General features: G+C 38.7%; 1 protein-coding gene across 1 annotated transcript in view; it reads left to right on the top strand.

The window, feature by feature from the left end:
• Nucleotides 1-20,022, top strand: part of IARS (isoleucyl-tRNA synthetase) — a 110,981-nt gene that overhangs the window by 2,866 nt on the left and 88,093 nt on the right. The window contains exons 2-8 of the mRNA XM_009329264.1: nucleotides 1-17; nucleotides 549-705; nucleotides 1,176-1,295; nucleotides 4,235-4,317; nucleotides 13,134-13,251; nucleotides 16,770-16,917; nucleotides 18,868-18,955. The exon at nucleotides 1-17 is cut by the window's left edge and continues 103 nt beyond it. Of these exons, the coding sequence (XP_009327539.1) occupies nucleotides 1-17; nucleotides 549-705; nucleotides 1,176-1,295; nucleotides 4,235-4,317; nucleotides 13,134-13,251; nucleotides 16,770-16,917; nucleotides 18,868-18,955 (731 nt within the window). The remainder of the gene's footprint in view (nucleotides 18-548; nucleotides 706-1,175; nucleotides 1,296-4,234; nucleotides 4,318-13,133; nucleotides 13,252-16,769; nucleotides 16,918-18,867; nucleotides 18,956-20,022) is intronic.

The raw sequence follows: 20,022 nt of genomic DNA, 5'->3' as shown, positions 1-20,022 counted from the left end.
TCAAAGAATAGACCTAGGTAAGAATCTGCTAAAAGCTGTAACAACTGTGTGTGACAGTGCAAGGTTGGCTTAGCTGTAGTTACTTTTTTTTTTTGCTTCAGTCCTGTTAACAACAGCTGCTGCCTTTGCAGATAGCAGTTTTGGCTAATGTTGCAGTTATGTCAGTTACCGTTTATATTTCACTTTGTGAAGAATCAACAGTGTACAAACAGTAGTAATAAACCTGTGATTTCCCCTTGGTGGGTTTGTAAAAGAAGTCTGCAGGTAAGCAAGGACAGCTCTTTCCTGTGTCTGCCAGCTGTGGAGCAGCACGCTGGCGTTTTTGGTAGCATCATAGTAGAACTGGCATTCAGTAGGAACTGAATGAGTTGAGATGTTCCCCTTAGTCCCACTGCCAACATGTTGCCTGTGCTGAATGATAACAGAAGAGGAAGAAATTGATGTTGTCCTAGTAAGACATAAGAAGCATAAGCATACAGATACACTCACCCTGATTGAAGATTCGATTCTCAGTTTTTGATTTAATTAAGAATGTTGTCTTGTTTTAGGTTTAACTTCTACGATGGCCCTCCATTTGCTACTGGGCTTCCACACTATGGCCATATTCTTGCAGGAACCATTAAAGACATAGTAACCAGATTTGCTCATCAGAGTGGTTTCCATGTTGACAGAAGATTTGGCTGGGATTGCCATGGCTTACCTGTGGTATGTGTAACATGTCTGCCTACAGGTTCTTCTGTTGGTTCCTCTTTCCATGTTGTTACCTGCTTATCAATCATGTTTCTATTGCTCCTGTGCCTGGCTCTGTTGCTAAAAGAGGAATGGAAGTTCTTTGTCTAGTGTGTTGCTCTGGCTTTTGTGTGTGTGGTAATTTCAGGTGCTTCCTACTGGTCCAGGCACTCTGTTCATTACTATAAACATGTATTTATTTGGTATGTATTGCAGAAAATGTTGTTTTTCTTTTTCTAAAGATAGTAAAGAAACGATCATACCAGGGTTGTCCTTTTGAAATATCTGCTTAGTTCAGGTGCAATACTCATGGAATCTCAAAAGGATAAAGGAGGCCCTTTAGCTGCATTAGAACGCATAGAACATAAATAAACTATCCAGAGAAATCCTGAAAGCTTTTGATGACGGCGTGTGTTTTTTTGTCTGGTCGTTTTCAATGCTCCCAGGAGTATGAGATTGACAAGACCTTAGGCATTAAAGGGCCAGAGGACGTGGCAAAGATGGGGATTGAAGAATACAACAACCAGTGCAGAGGAATTGTGATGAGATACTCGAAGGAATGGGAGGTAAGTAAAGACTCAGTGCATATTCTGCTGTACGTTTCTAATAGTATGTGTGCGGAAGCCTTTCAGCTGGGGGGAACTTCATCCTTCTGTCTATTTGATTACATGCGTAAGTCTCATGTCTTTAGCTGGTGATCCTGAAAGGGGAACAAAAAGAACGACATTGTGTCTCAGAACAGGGAGACCGCTGTGATGTCAAGAGAAGGTTACTTTAAGGTAACCTGGAGCTCAGAGTGTCTAACTAGATACACTGAACAAGTTGTCTCTTTCTTCGTGTCTTCTCTTGTGTAGAAAATTGAAAGTAAGGTCTGACTTTGGTTTTCAAATGGAACCAATGAAGGAAATGCACATTAACCTCCCTGCTTTTCTGCCCCCTCTCCCCACCCCCCCGCTCACTTTTCAGTCTTTTCATTGCCGGAGTGTAGGACTATAGGTTGTATCTCTGGAACAGCAGAAGTTCTAGCATCTGATTTTGTGTCAGAATAGGGGTGGGTAAACCCTCCGTCTTCCAAGAGAATATTGGTCTAAACTTTGCATCCCATGAATATAGTGATAGGGAGAGCATTGGTCTGTGCAGACTCTCGAGGTTGGAGAGCTGTTCCAAGTAGATGGGTTAGATATTTTTCTTAAGAGATGCACATTTTTTTTTCTAACTCTGAATAATATTAATCCTGTGCATAGAACCTGATGCTTCTTATTTTTGTCCTTAGCAGTGTGGCCAGAATAAAGTACATTTAGCCCAGTACTTTGTATTTGCTGTCAGTCTGATACGTCTGTGAAGTGATGACTCTTTTCTATGGCTTTCTGGAGCTGAGGAGTGGCCCAGGTGCTTTCCTAGCTGTGCCACTATATTACAGTGACAACATGCAATAGCAAGTGCCAAAGGAAGAATGGAAGAACAGGCCACATTTTTTCAGCCTTTGTGGCACAAGGCCTTCCTAGGCCAAAGGATTTTTTTTTTCCCCCCTTAGTTTATAATCTGTAGCAGATTCTTCTTCCCTCATGAATTTATCTAGCTACATTTTGAATCTAGGTATACTGATGGCCTCTAAACAGTCTGTGTCAAGGCATTCCTATACCTAGTTTGAAGAACTGTAGTTCTTCTATAATATGATTTTTAGTAAACCTCTATCTTCACCATCAGTTGTTTCTTTTTCTAGGCAGAATAGTCCTAACTCTTTTTAGTTTTTCCTCATGCAGAAGCTGTTCTACCCCATCACAGTCCTCTGTATGTTCTCTAGTCCTGCTATATTCCTTTTGATTGAAATAGCAATTTCTTACTTGAGTATCACTTGCCTCTTGCCCTTGGGAGCATTTTGAAGTTACGGCCAGTATCCGAAGAAACTCCAGCTGCCTTTGTTAGAATAGCTGTGGCCTAAATCTAAGTGAGTGGCTGGATGAAAAGCACAGAGTTTGTTTTTTTTCAAATGTACAATCACTCATCTATACCCTGAAATTTTGTATTTCAAAAACATCATCAATTATTCTTTGTTGCTTTTAGAAATAAAAATAACAAGGTTCATTTTGGTTCGTATTTTCTTTTACACAGTTGTTCCTTTTAACTTGCTGTGTCTTCAGCAACTGGTCTTTTTGCAGTGCTGATTAGTCCAAATACCTAGTCTTGTAGATGGTAGATGGATTTTGTATTTTGTTTTGTGCATAAACCTGTGCATCTATATGTGTGTATTTCCACACACAGACATATTTTAGATTATTAATAAAAAATAATGAAATTAATTTAAATATCTTGTTTGTGATTGGGCTGGTAATAAATTCAGATATTTTGGGATAGTGTTAGGAGAGGAATTCCCAGCATTCCTGTTGGAGAGAGTGTTTATTTTCTGTCTGGAGTGGCTAGCAAATGTTTGAACCTTATGAAGAAATATAAAAGGTTCCTTGAATGTGTAAGGTCTTTCAGTGCTGAGACGAAACATAATACTCCAACTTTGTGGATTCTTGTACTAATCAGTCCTAGGCTTTGGATCTTAATAGTGCAATGTCAGAGTGGCTTAAAGGTCAGAATCAAAACTGATATATTTCAGGAGCTCAGGTGTTATGTGAAAATAGAGGTGAGAGAACTCATTTGCTTTGTTTTCACTTTACTAGTTTGACATTCAGTATTTGCTTTCACTTTACTAGTTTGACATTCAGCATGGTCTGTGTCTAACAGTATTGGGACAGGTGTCTCTGGGCTTGGTTATTTGCAGAGCTAGGGGTTCTGATAGCTGTGAAGTTAGCAAGAGAGTACCACTTGTCCAAGTGAATCCCATAGCTAGCTTATTACTCATTAGTTTTCATATTCTGTGCCAATGGATGTGACCGTAATCTGTCCTGAGACAGGGACTAACACCTGTCAGTCTCGTGGCCTTCGGCAGCCCTGTCATAGCTTTGGGAAGTCAAAAGCGGCAGTTGGCCCTGAAATAGTTTTGATAACTTCTTGTGACATATCAATTTCTTTCAGCATGTCTTTGTCTTTGAATTACATCATGTTTTCACATAACTGAAAGCTGATAGACTGTGTGTTCTGGATTTTGATGGTCTCTGCAATGAGTAGTTTTAAAAATAGATGCAAGACCACTGTAATCAAAAGCAATTTTCAGGCATTTGAACCTTGGCTGAGCCTTGAATGATCCACCATTTCTATCTGATGAATGATCCAAATGACCCACCATTTCTTTTTAGTAGTGTTGAACACATTTGCCTGTTGTGTGACCTTAGTTCTAAACAATTATGTGCACGGTTTCATTCTTTGCTCATTTTTGCCTGTTTAAATACACCGTTTGGAACTATTGTCAGGCTAAAATATTTCATAGATGTGTTTCATTGATACGGGACAAACACTACACTTAAAAATCAAGCTGTTTTACAGAATAAATATTGGAAAAGTATCATGGTCTTTAATGTTAAGATGCCTTTCAAGCTGTGTGTTTGTTTCTTAACAGTTGAGTGTTACCAGATTAGGACGCTGGATTGATTTTGAAAATGACTATAAAACTCTTTATCCTGAGTTCATGGAGTCTGTGTGGTGAGTTTAACTTATATACATTGCATATATGCTTTATGAATTTGAAATGTTAAGAAGGCTTCAATTATTGTAAACATGTGTTGGTCCATATATTACTAGAACTGTTTTGAAACATGCCGAATTCAGATAAACGGTGGGCAAAGTAATTAAGGTGATGTGAAATCTCTTGATGTCGAAGTGAGGGAATTAATTGACCTACTTTTTTCTTCTTCAGGATAGTAGGGTTTTTCAAAATAAAGTACAACAGTACTGCTTTTAGTGAGCCATGAAATCTTACTGCTCCATGTCAACTTAAAAGCAATTCTGAAGACCTACTAATCTGTTCCTTGATTGGTTTAGGAAATGACATTATATCTCTACATTCTTGATGTTCTTCACACTGTCAGCTGCAAATGGGCAAACTATCTAAACTCAGTTTAGCTCTAAACCTCTTCTTCAAGCCTGAATTTAGAGGCTGGGAATCTGCTGTTACCTTTTTCTTGGCAGCATAGTTTGATAACTGTCTTGGACTCCTGGTGCAGAGCTAAGTCAAGTTTGGGTATTTTGGCAATGTATTCAGGGTGACTGTTGGAATTCCAAAAGAGAAGATGACCTTATAGGTTAAGGATAATCAAATTGACCTAATGCAGTGAAGAAATGGCAACATTGAGTCCCTCAGGTGGTAGAATTACAAGGTGAATTGCAGTGAGAGGTTTAGCAGAGTATATGCTGACAAAAAGCCATTGAAAAGCAAATTATATGCATATTAAAATATTATTGATGTTCTTTAGTTTTACTAATAACGTTTAATTGTATAGTTAGTTACATATGGTTATGATAAAGAATTGGCAGAACTAGATGTTTCTATAGCCGTTGCAGAGGGCTGAAGTGCCAGTGAGTTTTCAATGAGCATTGAAAAGATGGTGGGAAGGGAGCAGATGTTTAACTAACTTAGCTGAAGAAACCCTGCATAATGATAAAGCTAAGACTGACAAGAAACCTTCCTTTTATAAGTTATAAAAATACTTGGTGGCACCTTAAATCCTGTTTAACTAGCATCTTCCAAGGACCATTTGAAAAACAAACTTGACTTGAACTAGCTGCAGGGTCTCTCTCAACAGCCCAAGCCTTTTTTTGTGTGGGTGTTTTTTTTTTTCCCCTTTTCTTTTCCCCTTTGAAAGAAAATTTCTAGTCTTTCACCTGGCTTACAGAGGTTGCTTCCTCTAATGCTTGCTTTGGATACAGACTCTAAAACACAAACTTTGGATCTGAAATCTCTGGTATGAGATTTCAGGAGGTATTTAGGCAGCCAACCTCTTAATTTTTCTACTTTTTTTGCTTCCTGATGCTATTAATTTTCTGTGTAACCATGTAATGAAATAAATTTTTAAAAGTCTGTTTTTAAAAATTGGGTTTTCTGGAAGGTCTTCTAAGTCTTGGGGGGGCACATTACAATGGTGTTGCCAGCTTGCTCTCCAGTAGAACAGGAGGTGGAACCACTGGTGTTTGCAGAGTGGATGGAGGGGGGGAATGGGAAAGGAATGTGGGATGCCTGTTTCAAGGCTAAGGGAGATAATGCTTAAAGAGAGCACTGTAACTGTAGTTACAGTAGTGCTTTGGACAGGATAATGTACAGTTTTCTAAAAAAAATTCAGATTGTTACCTAGGCCATCATCAAACTGAAAATCTGTGGTACTGAAGTTACGTTTTACTTCCATTAGGAGTGCTCATTTGAATGATAGATTCTAGTGTGCTTCTCTTACAACTGATTTTTTTTTTAATACGAGTTCCTTTTTAAATTAAAAAAAAAGTTTTAAATCTTTAGTGCCCAGCTAAGTATGAAAGAGAAACTGCAGATTAATTTCAGCATTGACTGTAACCTGGTGACCATATTGGCCTGTCCAGTGTTGTGTGTGTGGGTTTTTGTGTGTGTGGTGGTTTTTTTTTTTTTTTTTTGTTCTGCCTGTGGGAGCAGAATGCTGCTCTTAGGCCCAGGAAAAAAAACAGTGATGATGATAATGGTAGTGAGCATGGCAACCGTGGATTTTGTGGTTAAAATACTGTAAGGATTTTGTCTTTAGTCTTTTAGTCAGCTAAACCTATCTGTTTAGGGTTTGTTTGGTGGTTGTGTTTTTTTTTTTTTTGTCTCCAGCTCTTCCTGAGGCTTGCAGTTCTGGAGTCGTCTCAACTGGAATTTCTAGCTTTCTGTGAAACGTGGTGTTTTCATCCATTATGTTTATGTTGAATTCAGTGAGCTAATGTAGTACTTGTGATAAATGTTGTTTCCAGTGGTGGCTGATTTTATCCGAATTACTTAAACTTGAAATAGTTTAGGACTTGGACACCAAATACATCTTTTATTAATATTATCTTGTTTTGTAGAGATACTGTACAAGCTCAGGATGCTAGAGAGCATTCTTTTTCATATTTTCTAACAGGCTTGTTGGAAATGGCTGCTTTAGAAGCATTTTGGTGCTGTGCCATATGGTGGCTGATAGAGTAGAATGAATTTTCAGCCTGCTGAATTTTGACTTGGAACAAAACTTCATCCAATGATAAAATTGTGGCATCCTGGCACAATTTTTCAAGGGAACATTGAATGTTATTGTCATTAAGCGGTGATACTGCAGTGGTTTCTCATGTGAAGATACAGTCAACTCTTCATGACTTAAATAAGACTTTTAAGTTCTAATTCTGTAGAACTTGGATATCCATCTTGCAGCCAGCTTGAATCTCAATGAAAATGTGTTGTTCACAGAAAACAGTACAATGAAAATTACGTTCTTGAGCTAGCATGGAACAAATGCACAATATTCTTGCTTTTTTTTGTACAGCTCATGAGACGGATACAGTGAATTTGAGAGCAGTTTGATGTGATCTTAAACTTTTTACTGATCTGTAGTTGCTCTGAAAGAAGTATATGAGCTTTGGGGAAAAAAACAACTAGTAAATTATTGTCTTCACTACTGGCTTATTACATAGTTCTCAGGCTGGCTGCGAGTTTGCACCTCAAGAACAGCTCTCCCTGGCCACTGAGGAAACAGCCTGTGAAGTGCTGAGGAGAGGAGGGGAATGGCTCTGCATTATATGCCACATGAGCATACATGCCACAAGAGCTGTGGCATGTTTCTGAGTCTGGTGACTAGGGGTTTTAATTTCCTCTTGTGCACTACGTTAGGGTTAGTTAAACAGCTTTCTATCACCATCTAGTGGCTAAATTTAGCAATTGCAGTCTGAGTGCAATTTTAAAAACGGTCGCAAGCTCTGTGTATGTTTCGAAAGACTTGCTTGTATGGTGTGAAACCGCAGGTGGCAAAACACTTCTTAGCTACTTCTGTACCCTAAGAAGATACCCTTGAGTCCTTTTGTGTTAACACTAGATAGTGGGTGGGGAGAGAAGGAAAAACATTCCTAGTTACGGTAGCAAATTGGTATTTTATATGGTTGAGATCATGGCTGTATGCCAAAAACTGCTCTGTTTGCTGTGAAAATGCAGTATGGAGCTCCCTTTGGTGATGGTGCTTTTTGTTCATTTCTGCCTTCCCTCCACTGGACCCACCTCAGCTGTTCAGCTTCAGTTTTCCTTTTAGGTTTGTTATTAGGAGGGGATCTCTCTTTCCTTCCTTACCAGGTGTGGCCTTTGGCCTCGCAGCCCTGCTGTTCAATGTTCTGTAGTAGCGTCAGGCTCAGGGTGCAACTGCTCTCCTAGGCTGCAGCTGAGGAGGAGGTTGTAGGTAGCTCCTGAAACTGGAACATCTGCCTTGGGTTGCCTGACTCCCGATATGTAGCTTTGTTTTTGTTTTGGCATGACGTTTTTTTCTGTACTCTGTATTCTCAAGATGAGCTCTGTCACTAAATGTCAGTGTCCAGCTGCCTTAGCTCTTTTCAGTGAGAAGGTGAACGGGGACTCCCCATTGAGAGGAGGACTGGTTTGTTGTGAAGATCAAACAACTGGATTGTTATGTTGTTGTTTTTTCTTTTCTGTGTAAGCAGTAAAAGTTGTTTTCTGACTTAGTTTTTTTTTCTTCATGTGAAGATTAACCAGCACTAAACCAGAATGATTTCAGAACAACAGATCTCTGGGTCCTAATAGGAATCACTATTGCATTTTATGTATGCCATGACTCTTTAACGATTCTCTAGAGAGATACTGTTCACAAGATATCTGTTTTGTACATTTTTCTACTGGCTATCTGCATTTTTTTCTCATACTTTTCTTTTGCGCATTTAGTGGTCTAGTCCCCTTGTTGTTATCTTCTTACCGTTCCAGTCCTTGTTGTTTTATCTCCTCACCTGTATTTTGAAGGAGGAATACACTGAACTCCTACTTAGTTGGATGATCTTTGGGGTAAGTCTAGCATCAGTTTTAGATATTTGTATGTTCTGCTATACAGGTATTTTGCACTTCTGGCTTGATCCAGAATCATTCAACACACTGATCCAAAGATTACATCAGGAAATCCCTTCATTCTTGCTAGTTGAGAGCTTGGAGGGTAGACCTGGAGCAGAATGATCTCTGTATGTTGGGATTTTAAAGCTTTCACTGGTAGTTGAACATAAGACTTGACAACCTCTGTACTTAGATTCCTATGCCCCAGAATAAATGCTTTTCCCATCTGTCTTATGAAGGTGTCTTTCAAAGATGCTGTACTAAAGACAGGCTGTGTTTGTTATTGGACTTAATGTTCCTCTTATGGTTATGCTTTTTTGACTCGTGTCCAGTGTCGCTTCAGTACTTTTTTCCTCTTTTTTTCTGTTTTCATCCCCATGCATCCGTCTTTGTTGCTTTCTTTTTTATTTCATCTTGTCTTTCAACCGTTGCTCATGAATCCCAGGAGAACCTTTTTCTCAGAATCTCTGCTGCTTATGGTGCTGTCTGGATGCAGTCTGCTTGCTGAAGTATGTAGATGACAGAGCTTCTTACATAGTGTGGTGTTTGTGATTTATTTATTTTTAAGTCTATAGAGGCTGTTAAATTGTCATTTTATCTTGACGTGAACTGATATTAGGTCACGCAGCAGTAATTTTGTTCATTTATCTGTACTACCATGGATATGTTGAAATCATACACTTCCAGATCCTTCTGTGGTGAAGTTTTGCCCCCCTTATTTTGGCCTTTGTTGGTAACTGAGTTTACAACTCTTGGGCTTTTTTTCCTTTAAAAATAAAAAAAGGGGGAAAAGAACTTTATATGAGCTTGAAAAGAATTTCTCAATATTAGTAATGAGTACTTTCATTTTATGGAAAACTAGGAGTTTTCAAACCCTTAGAAAACCTTTAGATACTGAGTCATTGCAAACAGAACCATGTGATCACTTGAAATCACTTGATAAGCCAAAGGAATGGCTTTAAGAACTTGAGAAGCTCCGAGATCAAATCCTTCTCTTCAATGTGAAGTGAATGTATGTATTTGAAGGAGGCAACTTGATTTTGCATCTGCTAGGGGATACTGTGCGATGCTGGATTTTGTGTGGGGTGCCAAGGGTGTTTTGAGTATTGCATTGACTGATTCAGTATCTTTTGGAAGCAAAAACTCTCTTTGTAGGACTTTTATTATATCTATGTGGTGTTTGCATGGTGTGTATGTGACTTGGATCAACAAATATTGTAGCAAGTTCTAATTTCTTGGAAGTTATGCCTATGGAGAGAGTAACTCACAGTCTTGGTTACTGACTGGGCTCGAACCAATTGTATCCCTCATGACACTTTAGGAACAACAAATGTGTGTTTTCAGTTTGTGTCGTGCTTTTTAGAAGTTAAAGCTACCTTGCATCTCTAGGGACCAGATTCTCTGTTAAACAAGTGGCTGAAATAGGCATCTTGAGCTCACCTTTTCCCTAACCTCGTTTTTCTTCAGTGAAGGAATATGCAAGTGCTGCTCCCACAGCCGAGAGGATGCAACTGAGTTTATTTATGTTTGAGGTGTAACATATCAGAATTAGGGGAATGGGGTTTGATTTCTAACTTCTGTGAACAACTTTTTCTGTTTTGTCAGGAGAAAGGAGCTCTGTGGTTTTGTTAGCTTATTTGTTTCAGAAAGGACTGCAGTTTCAATTTTGGCTTACAAACCCTGAGCCTCTTCCTTGCAGATTGTTTTAACCCTTATGTTTGCAAAACGTTGACACTGTTTGATAGGTTATTGTCTAAAATAGCATGTGTTTTGAATTTTTAAGCAAAACATGGTATCTACCTGTAAGTGACTCTAACAGTAAGAGTTAGGTTCATCTTTAGCAGTTGCTTTGTTTTAGGTAGGCAGTGCTGCGAGCAGGAAGCTCTTTGGGAGTCATCTCCTGTGCATTTCTGATGGTCACACAAGAACTGTTCTCAGAAGCTTTCTTGCTAAGGTAGCCAGTCAGTTGTTTTTCAAGATAAGGGTTTTTTTTTTTTTTGTAGTGATAATGAGGGCTATTGTATCAAGCAGCAGTCTTGACTCAGTCACAGTTCTACTTATTATGTTGGAGTGGTTGTCTGAGACTAGAGGCTATGTTAAACTACAAATGAGTGGTCGTTATGAACTGTCATGAGAGCTCTGAAGAATGGTGTGGTTTGAAAGCCCATCTTCTTGCTCAGCAGTGCAACAACTGGGGAGCACTTGGTTTGCAATAGGGCAGAATTACCACAAGAGGGAGATGCTGGCTTGGATTTTTAACTTGGCAGCTCCATCTAGTGTTCACCTTTCCTGAAGTTGAGAGTTAAATTTACAGCTGAATTAAATATTCAGTGTTTCTCTGAGTAGTTTTCTTCTATGCTGTTAGTAGGCAGTGTTCTTTAGAAAGTAGAGATAAAGTGGAGCTTTTTTCTATAGATATTTTAGTTAACTGTTTTTGAAAGGCAAGTAGAACACCTTCAGTATAAATGCTGTCACTTGTCACAGTCTGCATTAATTATGCTCTGAGGTGGTAAGCATACATTTAAAATGTTTTTGTGTTGTTTTTTTTAACTTGCACGAAAACCTCTGCAATTAGCCAGCTCAAATGTATATGCTGAAAGCTGATGAAACTGTATTCATGAATCATTTTTATAAAAGACTGATTTTATTTATGCAAGTTTAAGTTGATACAGTCTCTGTTGTAAAACAGATGCACTCACTGCTATGTTTTGAATTTGGGTTAGGGGTCAGGCAGCCACAGCTCGACTGTGGGTGACATTTATTACTTTAACAAAGTTACTCTTGAGTTGTGTGTGTCAGGTAAGCCACCTTTGTCGAAGTGCACAGCTCTGAAAGACTTCTAGGTTCAGCTCCTCCGTGGCACAACTTGATGCTACTGAGGGTCTCAGGCTTTATCCATCTTACAGTTCAGATTATTTAATTTTTCTGATGTTAGTGACCACTCATAGGAAATTTTGGACTGTTACTAGAAGCCCATGGATGAATCTGAGTGGATTACATGTCTTCTCCATATGACAGTCTGTATTTTCTCCAACTGTTTGATCTGCAGGGTAATAATTATTCTGATTAAGATACTGTATGACTTCCATGACAACAGGCCATTGCGTATCTTTCGATGTTCTTGTTGCAGGCTGCAGATACAAATCAGTGCAATAGTCTACTTGTGCTTTGTCTCAGAGATTATGATTTCAGGCAGAGAAGGCAAGACACTGACTTAAATACAGGTCCAGATTCTCAAGCACAAAATGACAGCCTGCAGGAAAAAGTGCTGCTTGCCAGGATGGGGTTGGTTGCTTAGCAATGAGCTATTTATCTGGAAAGGGACCCAGAAAAGTGATCAGAATGGTTTGAAAACATAGTTTGAGTAAAGGAGTCTTTAAAGTCAGCTGAATTTAACAATATGGATATGGAATTTGAAATGACCAGATTCTCTGATTTTTTAGTTGAATTTGGCATGATTATTTAAGGCTTGCCCTCTCCTGCCTTTAAGGTAGCCAACCTGCAGACTGTACCACTGAGTGTGCAAGTCAGTGAGACCTGATAAGCTGATAAATGTTGATGATCCCTTAGCAAACCCTGCAGTATTCAGATACAGAGAAACGTAGGGTTTTGTCCATCATGAGGACACTTGAGGAGTTGCTATGTGAAGTATATTTCTCTTCCAGCTTCCGTTAATCTTGAGCATTGACTCAATTTGTCATATTATAATATTATGTGCTCTCTTGATAATGTCAAGAAGACGTAAGGATCCAAATATGCTACAGGCTGTACTGAAGCTTTCATAAACAGAGTTAAAGCTTGATGTGAGACTGTGATCTTGGGCAGGAACTGAGTCCAGTGTGAGATGAGCTAATAAGGGAGAACTTTAATGTAAATTGTGGGACCATAAAACTGAGTTCATTACTTTGCATGGTTAGCTGTGCGCTCTTGTGAAAAATGCTCTTCAGATTGTCAGGATTTACTTGGGGTAGGTTGCGGGTATCTCTAACCTGTGTCTGTCTCTTCTGTAGTACTGGTTGCTGTAGTAGGTGCTCAAGATCATGTGATAAGTGAGCAGCCATGTCACTACACGTCTTCTCTCTAAATTATGACTGATTTCAGCCTTGTTAGTAGTTCAAATTTCAGGTCGTCTTTGTATTCAAGAAATTTGAGAAAGATTAATCAGCAATATGGATTTGTTTCATCTAAATACTATGTGCTGTGCAGTCAGTGCGTGGAAAACCAAGCTGGTAGAATCAGCTAGAGCTAAAAATCAGCCAGAAATACACTTGCAATCAATTTATGTCTTTCCTTTTGACTTGCAAATATTGTTGTTAGTTGATGATTGATTGTTTAAAAAAGGTGTCATTCAGAATGGCACTTCAGCTAGGAGCAGAACCCCATTTTGCAGTTGATCTATTAAATTTGAAACACCAAGTGCTATTCCATGTTCCTTGTTTACTTCCAGGTGGGTTTTCAAGCAGCTGTATGACAAAGGACTGGTGTATAGAGGTGTTAAGGTCATGCCTTTTTCAACTGCATGCAACACCCCACTATCAAACTTTGAGTCCCATCAGAATTACAAGGTAAGTCAGTATATGTGTACATTATATGTTGCAATCAGATTTCTCTATTGTCTTCAGTTTGGATTTGGAAAGCTTTAGTATTTTTTGCTTGGTGGTACATAAGCATATTATTACACTCCAAATTGATAATAAAAATTTAGGTGAATAGGTTAGTTTTTATTATATTTTGCTGTGTGTGTTTGGATCACTTGATCTCAGCGTTCTTCCGTGTTCTTCTTGGTTACTATTTGCATTATATATAAAGTACATACTTTTTTTTTTGTTCTGGTAAATTACTCTCACTTCCTCTCTGGGCTTTCAAGATGGATATTGCACTGTGTGGGGTTTTTATGGTAAATACTTAGAGAAGTGCAGCTGCCCCTGTCTGTGCAGATCTGAAAAGAGGAAGGTCCTTGGCAGAGTTGAAATCCCCTGTGAGGGGATTAATAAGAATTTTCAAGGACTGTGTTTGGTTGTAGCACAGTAGGATAATAGCTCTTCTAAGAATCATTAATTTAGACTGAGAAATTCCAGGAAATGTCTTACTATTGGTATACTATGTTTTATAAGATGTTCCTTTAAAAATGAATGACTAGCTATAGTATGTGCAGCTTCTCATTTGCAACAAACTTGTGTTTGCATATGTGAAGGCAGAACTCGTGTCCCAGTTTTCCAAATTTCATGTTAGTTTGTGGACAGAGGTTTTGTATCCTTTCTAATCCCCATCCAGGCCTCCATATCGTTATATCATAAAACTTTCATTTATGTTGTTACAGCAGAGAGCTAGCACAAATTGTACATCTGGTCTTTTTTACATCTTGCCTAAAAAAAGCCAATTTGCTGGCCAAAAATAGTGTTTTTAAAACAAATGTTTAAATAGATTTGTAGTACAATGCAGTCCACAGATAGTAGAGCTTTCAATATTGCTGAGGGGTAATTGACCATACTGAAGAATAAAGGTTTTGTGATTTAAGAACGTGAGACCTGCAAAGATATCTCAATATTTGTGACTGTCTGACAACTGAAATAATTACTTTGCTCATACTTATTAACTGACATTTCATACAGGCTCAGATTAATGAGCTTTCTTTAGAACAGAGACTGTGAGTGGTTTTATGTGTGTGTGCCCCTTTTCCATAGAGCAAGGCTCTTTTTCTCTTCTTGAGTCTTAATGAAATATTTAGATGCTATTTCTTACTCTGGAACCAGTAGAGTGTGTGTGTGGGGTGTGCTGCTCTGCCACTTCATGCAAAAATTATCTTTTTTTTGTCTGCTAGAGGTGGTATTTTGAAGACTGAAACGTTGAGGGTCTGTAAACTGACATGATTTGTTCCTGGCAAGACCAATCATTTCTGGGTGTAAGGCAGCTGTTTATCTTTCTCACTGTGGAAAGCAGGCTTTGGCTTCTGTTTATTGATCCTGTGAGAATCATAGAATCATTAAGGTTGGAAAAGACCTCTAAGATCATCGAGTCCAACCGTCAACCCAACACCCCCATGCCCGCCAAACCTGGTCCCTAAGCGCCTCATCTACACGTCTTTTAAATACTTCCAGGGATGGTGACTCAACCACTTCCCGGGGCAGCCTGTTCCAATGTTTAACCACTCTTTCAGTAAAGAAATCTTTCCTCATGTCCAATCTAAACCTCCCCTGGCGCAACTTGAGGCCATTTCCTCTTGTCCTATTGCTTGTTACTTGGGAGAAGAGACCAACACCCACCTCTCTACAACCTCCTTTCAGGTGGTTGTAGAGGGCGATGAGGTCTCCTCTTAGCCTCCTTTTCTCCAGGCTAAACAACCCCAGTTCCCTCAGCCGCTCCTCATAAGACTTGTTCTCCAGACCCTTCACCAGCCTCGTTGCCCTTCTCTGGACACGCTCCAGCACCTCGACGTCCTTCTTGTAGTGAGGGGCCCAAAACTGAACACAGTATTCGAGGTGCGGCCTCACCAGTGCCGAGTACAGGGGCATGATCACTTCCCTACTCCTGCTGGCCACACTATTTCTGATACAGGCCAGGATGCCATTGGCCTTCTTGGCCGCCTGGGCACACTGCTGGCTCACGTTCAGCCGGCTGTCAACCAGCACACCCAGGTCCTTTTCCGCCAGGCAGCTTTCCAGCCACTCTTCCCCAAGCCTGTAGCGCTGCATGGGGTTGTTGTGGCCGAAGTGCAGGACCCGGCACTTGGCCTTGTTGAAACAGGATACAGGAAACAGGACACAAGAAGCATGTTTAGAAACTGAGTTAGGTGTCTAATGTACGCTTGAGTAAACTATGTCAGCAGCTTGTATAACATTTAACTGAAGTGTTGTCTTCAGATTAAAGCAGACGTAATTTTGTGAACAGATAAAATATTATACAATGCCACTACTTGGCAAACTGGATGTTATTATTTTTTATGGCTTGCCAGTTGTTTTTATCTACCTGGTCAACTGAGTGCTTCAGAAAATGAAGTAAATAGCCTACAGTGTCATTTAACAATTGGTAGAGACAGAATTGTAGTGATGGCTGGATCTTTGCTTGTTATTGAGCGCGGTTGGGGAGTTATGTAATATTTATGTATTACTGTTGACTGCACCAGATGTTCACAGAAAATTCCCTCTGGAGTAGCGCTTAGCTCAGACATAAATAGCTGCCTGTCCCACGATGCCATTAACTGTTCCATGATGCTGGATGGAAACCGGAGTGCCTTGCACTAGAAATGATGGGGGGATAGGACCTATTTATGTATTTAGGGTCTGTGCGCATGACGCCCATTTTTGTTTGGCATTTAAAATTAATAGTGAAAATTTCACATTTGCAAGATCAGAATTGCTTTTTCAATCTGCTTTTCATAATATGTGAAATGTGAGGTGACTGAATAGGGTTGTAGGTATCTGAAAGAAAAACTTGTTTTCAGGGGATTCTTTTGACTCATTTGGAGGCAAAGTTTTATAGAGTAGCTGACAAAGGTCTCCTTCCCTAAGTTTTTTTTTTTACTCTTAAATATTGACGTACTCTTGTTTTTTAAGTACTCAAAACTTTTTTTCCTTGTTAACAGCAGCTTCTTAATAAGAGATTGCATCTTCTTAAGTGATGGCTATTCTTCCTACTCCCTGACTCTAGAGGAAAAGGTGGGAAAAGGCTTTGTGTAGCAGTATCTGAGAAACTGCTGATTTTATTGACAAGTTGAGATTGATTATAAACTTTTAAAGTGGGATTATAAGAGGTACTTGAGGGAACTGGCTCTCAGCTCTCTTTGGTGTTTTGGCAGCTAATTCCCAAAATCTCACTGCTAATCCGAACTCTTAACCCTGTGGCCTTGTTGGACTGACAGTTTGCACTGGTATAATTGAGGAACACTGCGATTAGGATTCTCTTCAAGGTTTCTTATGCTGCCACTTCACCTTCTACCACTACAGTGATGAACTAAGCAAGTTGCAAGATAGGTTTTGGTGGATGGCAGTAATAGTTATTACTTCTTAGATTTGTATTTTCTCACTAACACATGCAGTAAACCTCCCTCCCCTTTTTCCGCCTTTGACTTTATCTTGTTTTTAAGGACGTTCAAGATCCTTCAGTGATTGTGAGCTTCCCACTGGATGAAGATGCAAGTGTTTCTCTTGTTGCTTGGACTACTACTCCTTGGACCTTGCCTAGTAATTTGGCCCTTTGTGTTAATCCAGAATTGCAGTATGTAAAATTGAGAGGCAAGTGTTAACCGAAGGTGACATATAATGAATGCTTCTTTCTTCAGTGCCTGTGAATATGTACTTATATTTTGTAAGAGAGACTGTTTTATGCTAAATTTATAGCACTTTGCTGGGGTTGGATCAGTGTTATTTTGAAGGATGAGGTTTACTTGCTACATGGCTGATGATTTCCAACTGCTGTGCTCTTTTTATTTTACATGCATTGTGAGGACTGTTCCCTAAAAAATATTGATAGATGAAATAAAGAACAAGAGCAAATGTCTTATCTGTCGTCTTAAAGTCACACTATATTTGAGAGACAGGGAAGTGTGACTGGGTGTCCCCAGCTTTTTTTCTTCCCTCCTTTCTTGGGGCTCAGACTCATGAACAAGTTACTGCTATATGACAGTTAAGTTGCAGTAACTGAACGTCTCTGTACTCTTAACCCATAACAGACCCAAGATGTCACATGCTAGTCTCAACCTGACTGAAGTGTGTTTTCTAGCACAAATGTAAGGCAAGGTATATACTGTGGTTTCCAATGTAAGAGTACACTTGACCAAGTGCCTTGGCTTACTTATGGACCAGTTGGTTGTGCCTGACTAAACAAGTTGTACTATAAGGTAATCTTTCATGAGAGCACCCAGCACTTCAGGAAATGTATGCAACAGACCATATAGGGTGCCTAAACAATATAGGCTGTTGCTTTTCTCGTTACTGCTTCAAGTAGTTTTCCAGGGTTTGCAGTTTCTCTTTTTTTTTTTTTTTCCTTTCCGTTGGTAATGGAGTATATTATGATGTGTCTTCCTTTTCACTTAGGAAGGAAATTTATTTTATTCTTGAAATGCAGTCATCTTCAATTATATCTTGATATACAAAACTTTTTTTTTTAAATTTAAAAGCAGGAATTTGGATAACAGTACTTCTTGCATTGCTGTTTTCAGGTTCTCCCAAACTGCTCACCTCTTGATTTTTTTCAGTGTACGTTTCAAAAAAAAAAAAGGGGGGGGGGGAAGAGATATTCAAGTTAATGATGGCATTTAATCTGGACTAAAAAATGCCAAAGGTATAATTTCCAGTTCCAACATAACCACATGAATCTAACGTGTGCCTAAGGTGATGTTAAACATGAAAAGCTGCAGAGGCATTTACAGTGAACTCCAGGTGTTTGGTTTTTCTTTGCTTTAAGAGAGAACTACATATATTTTGGTTTTCAAAGGTTTTAACATAAATTGGGTCATCTCAAAAAGACTTATTGAGTACTTTCAGAAATAACACCTACACCTGCCTGAGATGCTGAGTTGTTGGGTTTGGATGTCTTTGGCCTACAGTCTGCTGGTGGTATAATGACCCTGACTAAGTTGATAGGGTAGTAGTCTGAATAAAACTTGTTGTTGAAATTAAGAGATTAGGGTTATTTGGGGGTAGAAAATGTGTTTCCTTCGTAACGTTTCACTTTTTATTTGTATTTATTTCTTTTCAAAAGAAATCCAAGCATAAAATTGATTGGAATAGTAAATCTCAGAAAGGCAGCATAAAGTAACAAAGGTGAATTGTTACCCCTAATGTCAACTTAATAATATTGATTTTATGTAGTAATTGTCCATCTTCCAATTGTTTCCCTCTGTTTCAGTTACATATACTGAAACTTTTCAATTCCTTTCTTTGGCACAATGATAATAGGCAAGGTAGGGTATTTCTGCCTCTTGAACAAAAAAACACACTGAAAATCAGTGGACTGGGTTTCATCCTGTGGTTTCTGTTTAAACTTAGCTTTTGAAAAGTGTTCATTAAGTGGCTGTATGGGGAAGAAGTAGCTGGAAACTAGTGGTTGATCAGCAGGATTATTCTGGGCAGTTTTATAGCGAATATGATACCATCTTGCATAAATTGAAAGGTTTCGTAATGGTGCGAACGAGGGTATTAAATTGAGATTTATGTAACTTTTTGTTTTATTTCATATTCTAGATAATGCCACAGAAAAGATTTACATTTTGATGGAATCCAGGCTGATAGCACTGTACAAATCTGACAGTGAATATGAGATACTTGACAGGCAAGTACATAAATTATTACACACTTGTTAACTTCCAGTATTTTTATAGATCAGAAGTTAAATGTTCCAAGAAGTTGGATTTTGCAGTTATCTAAAGATAACACATGCAGGGTTTCCCTGCGTGTGTGTGTATCTTGCAAAAATCTATAAAGGAGATTGAAATTTACTAGAACAAATCGGTCTTGTACATGAAGCTACAAATAGAATCAAAGTTTCACTGGATCATTGTATTGTGGTGGGGAAGAGAAAAGGTTCCTTAGTCCTTCCTTTTCCTGTGTGTTTTCTTAGAAAGACATTACTTTAAGTCTCAAAAAAACCTGGAGATTGTCCAAATGCTGAATACTTTCTAAACGTTATGTAAATATTTAAAAGGAAATGGGCAAAAGCAAAACCATTGTCTTTAGCAAGCAAATACTGCTTCCATAGGATGGTCTGCCTGAGTTAAGTAGTTAGTGGCAGTTAATTCTTTCTGAAGGCTGATAATTAATCTTGGTTCAGTGGAAAAATATGCATTATTAAAAGAGACTGTATAGGGGATGCAGGTATTAAATTCTGTAGCTGTCTTAGACAAAATACGTAGCTTGGCTTCTCTTAACTCTTTTACATAAAACATAAACCCGTTAGAGGTAAAATGCAACAAATATTTATTTGCTCACTTTATTCAGTCCTGTGTAGTGGGTTAAAAAAAATCAACAAAAAAACCAACCTCCAACCCCCCCCCCAAAACCCCAAACAAAACCAAAAACCAAACCAACAAAACACAAACAAACCCAACAAAAAACCACACAACACACAACCACAATTTAAAAAAAAAAAAGACTAGAAATTTTTTTGAGAATAAAAACCCTTCTTCACTGGCACCAGTTACTTTTTTTTTTACCAAGCAGTTGAAAGCTTTATAACATGTAAAAAACGTTTAAAAAAAAAAAAGGGAGGATACATCTTATTTCAGCTAAGCAATTAGCAGTAGTCATTGAATTAGGGGAATATAGAGCTAGAACATTTGCTTAAGATGTTGTCTACTCTGCCTCATACTGTCACAGTTGACTAATTCTTATTTTGTATTT

This window comes from Pygoscelis adeliae, unplaced genomic scaffold (genome assembly GCF_000699105.1).
Source record: "Pygoscelis adeliae isolate BGI_AS28 unplaced genomic scaffold, ASM69910v1 Scaffold277, whole genome shotgun sequence".
Classification (NCBI taxonomy): Eukaryota; Metazoa; Chordata; class Aves; order Sphenisciformes; family Spheniscidae; genus Pygoscelis; species Pygoscelis adeliae.
This window is presented reverse-complemented; position numbering and strand designations above follow the sequence as displayed.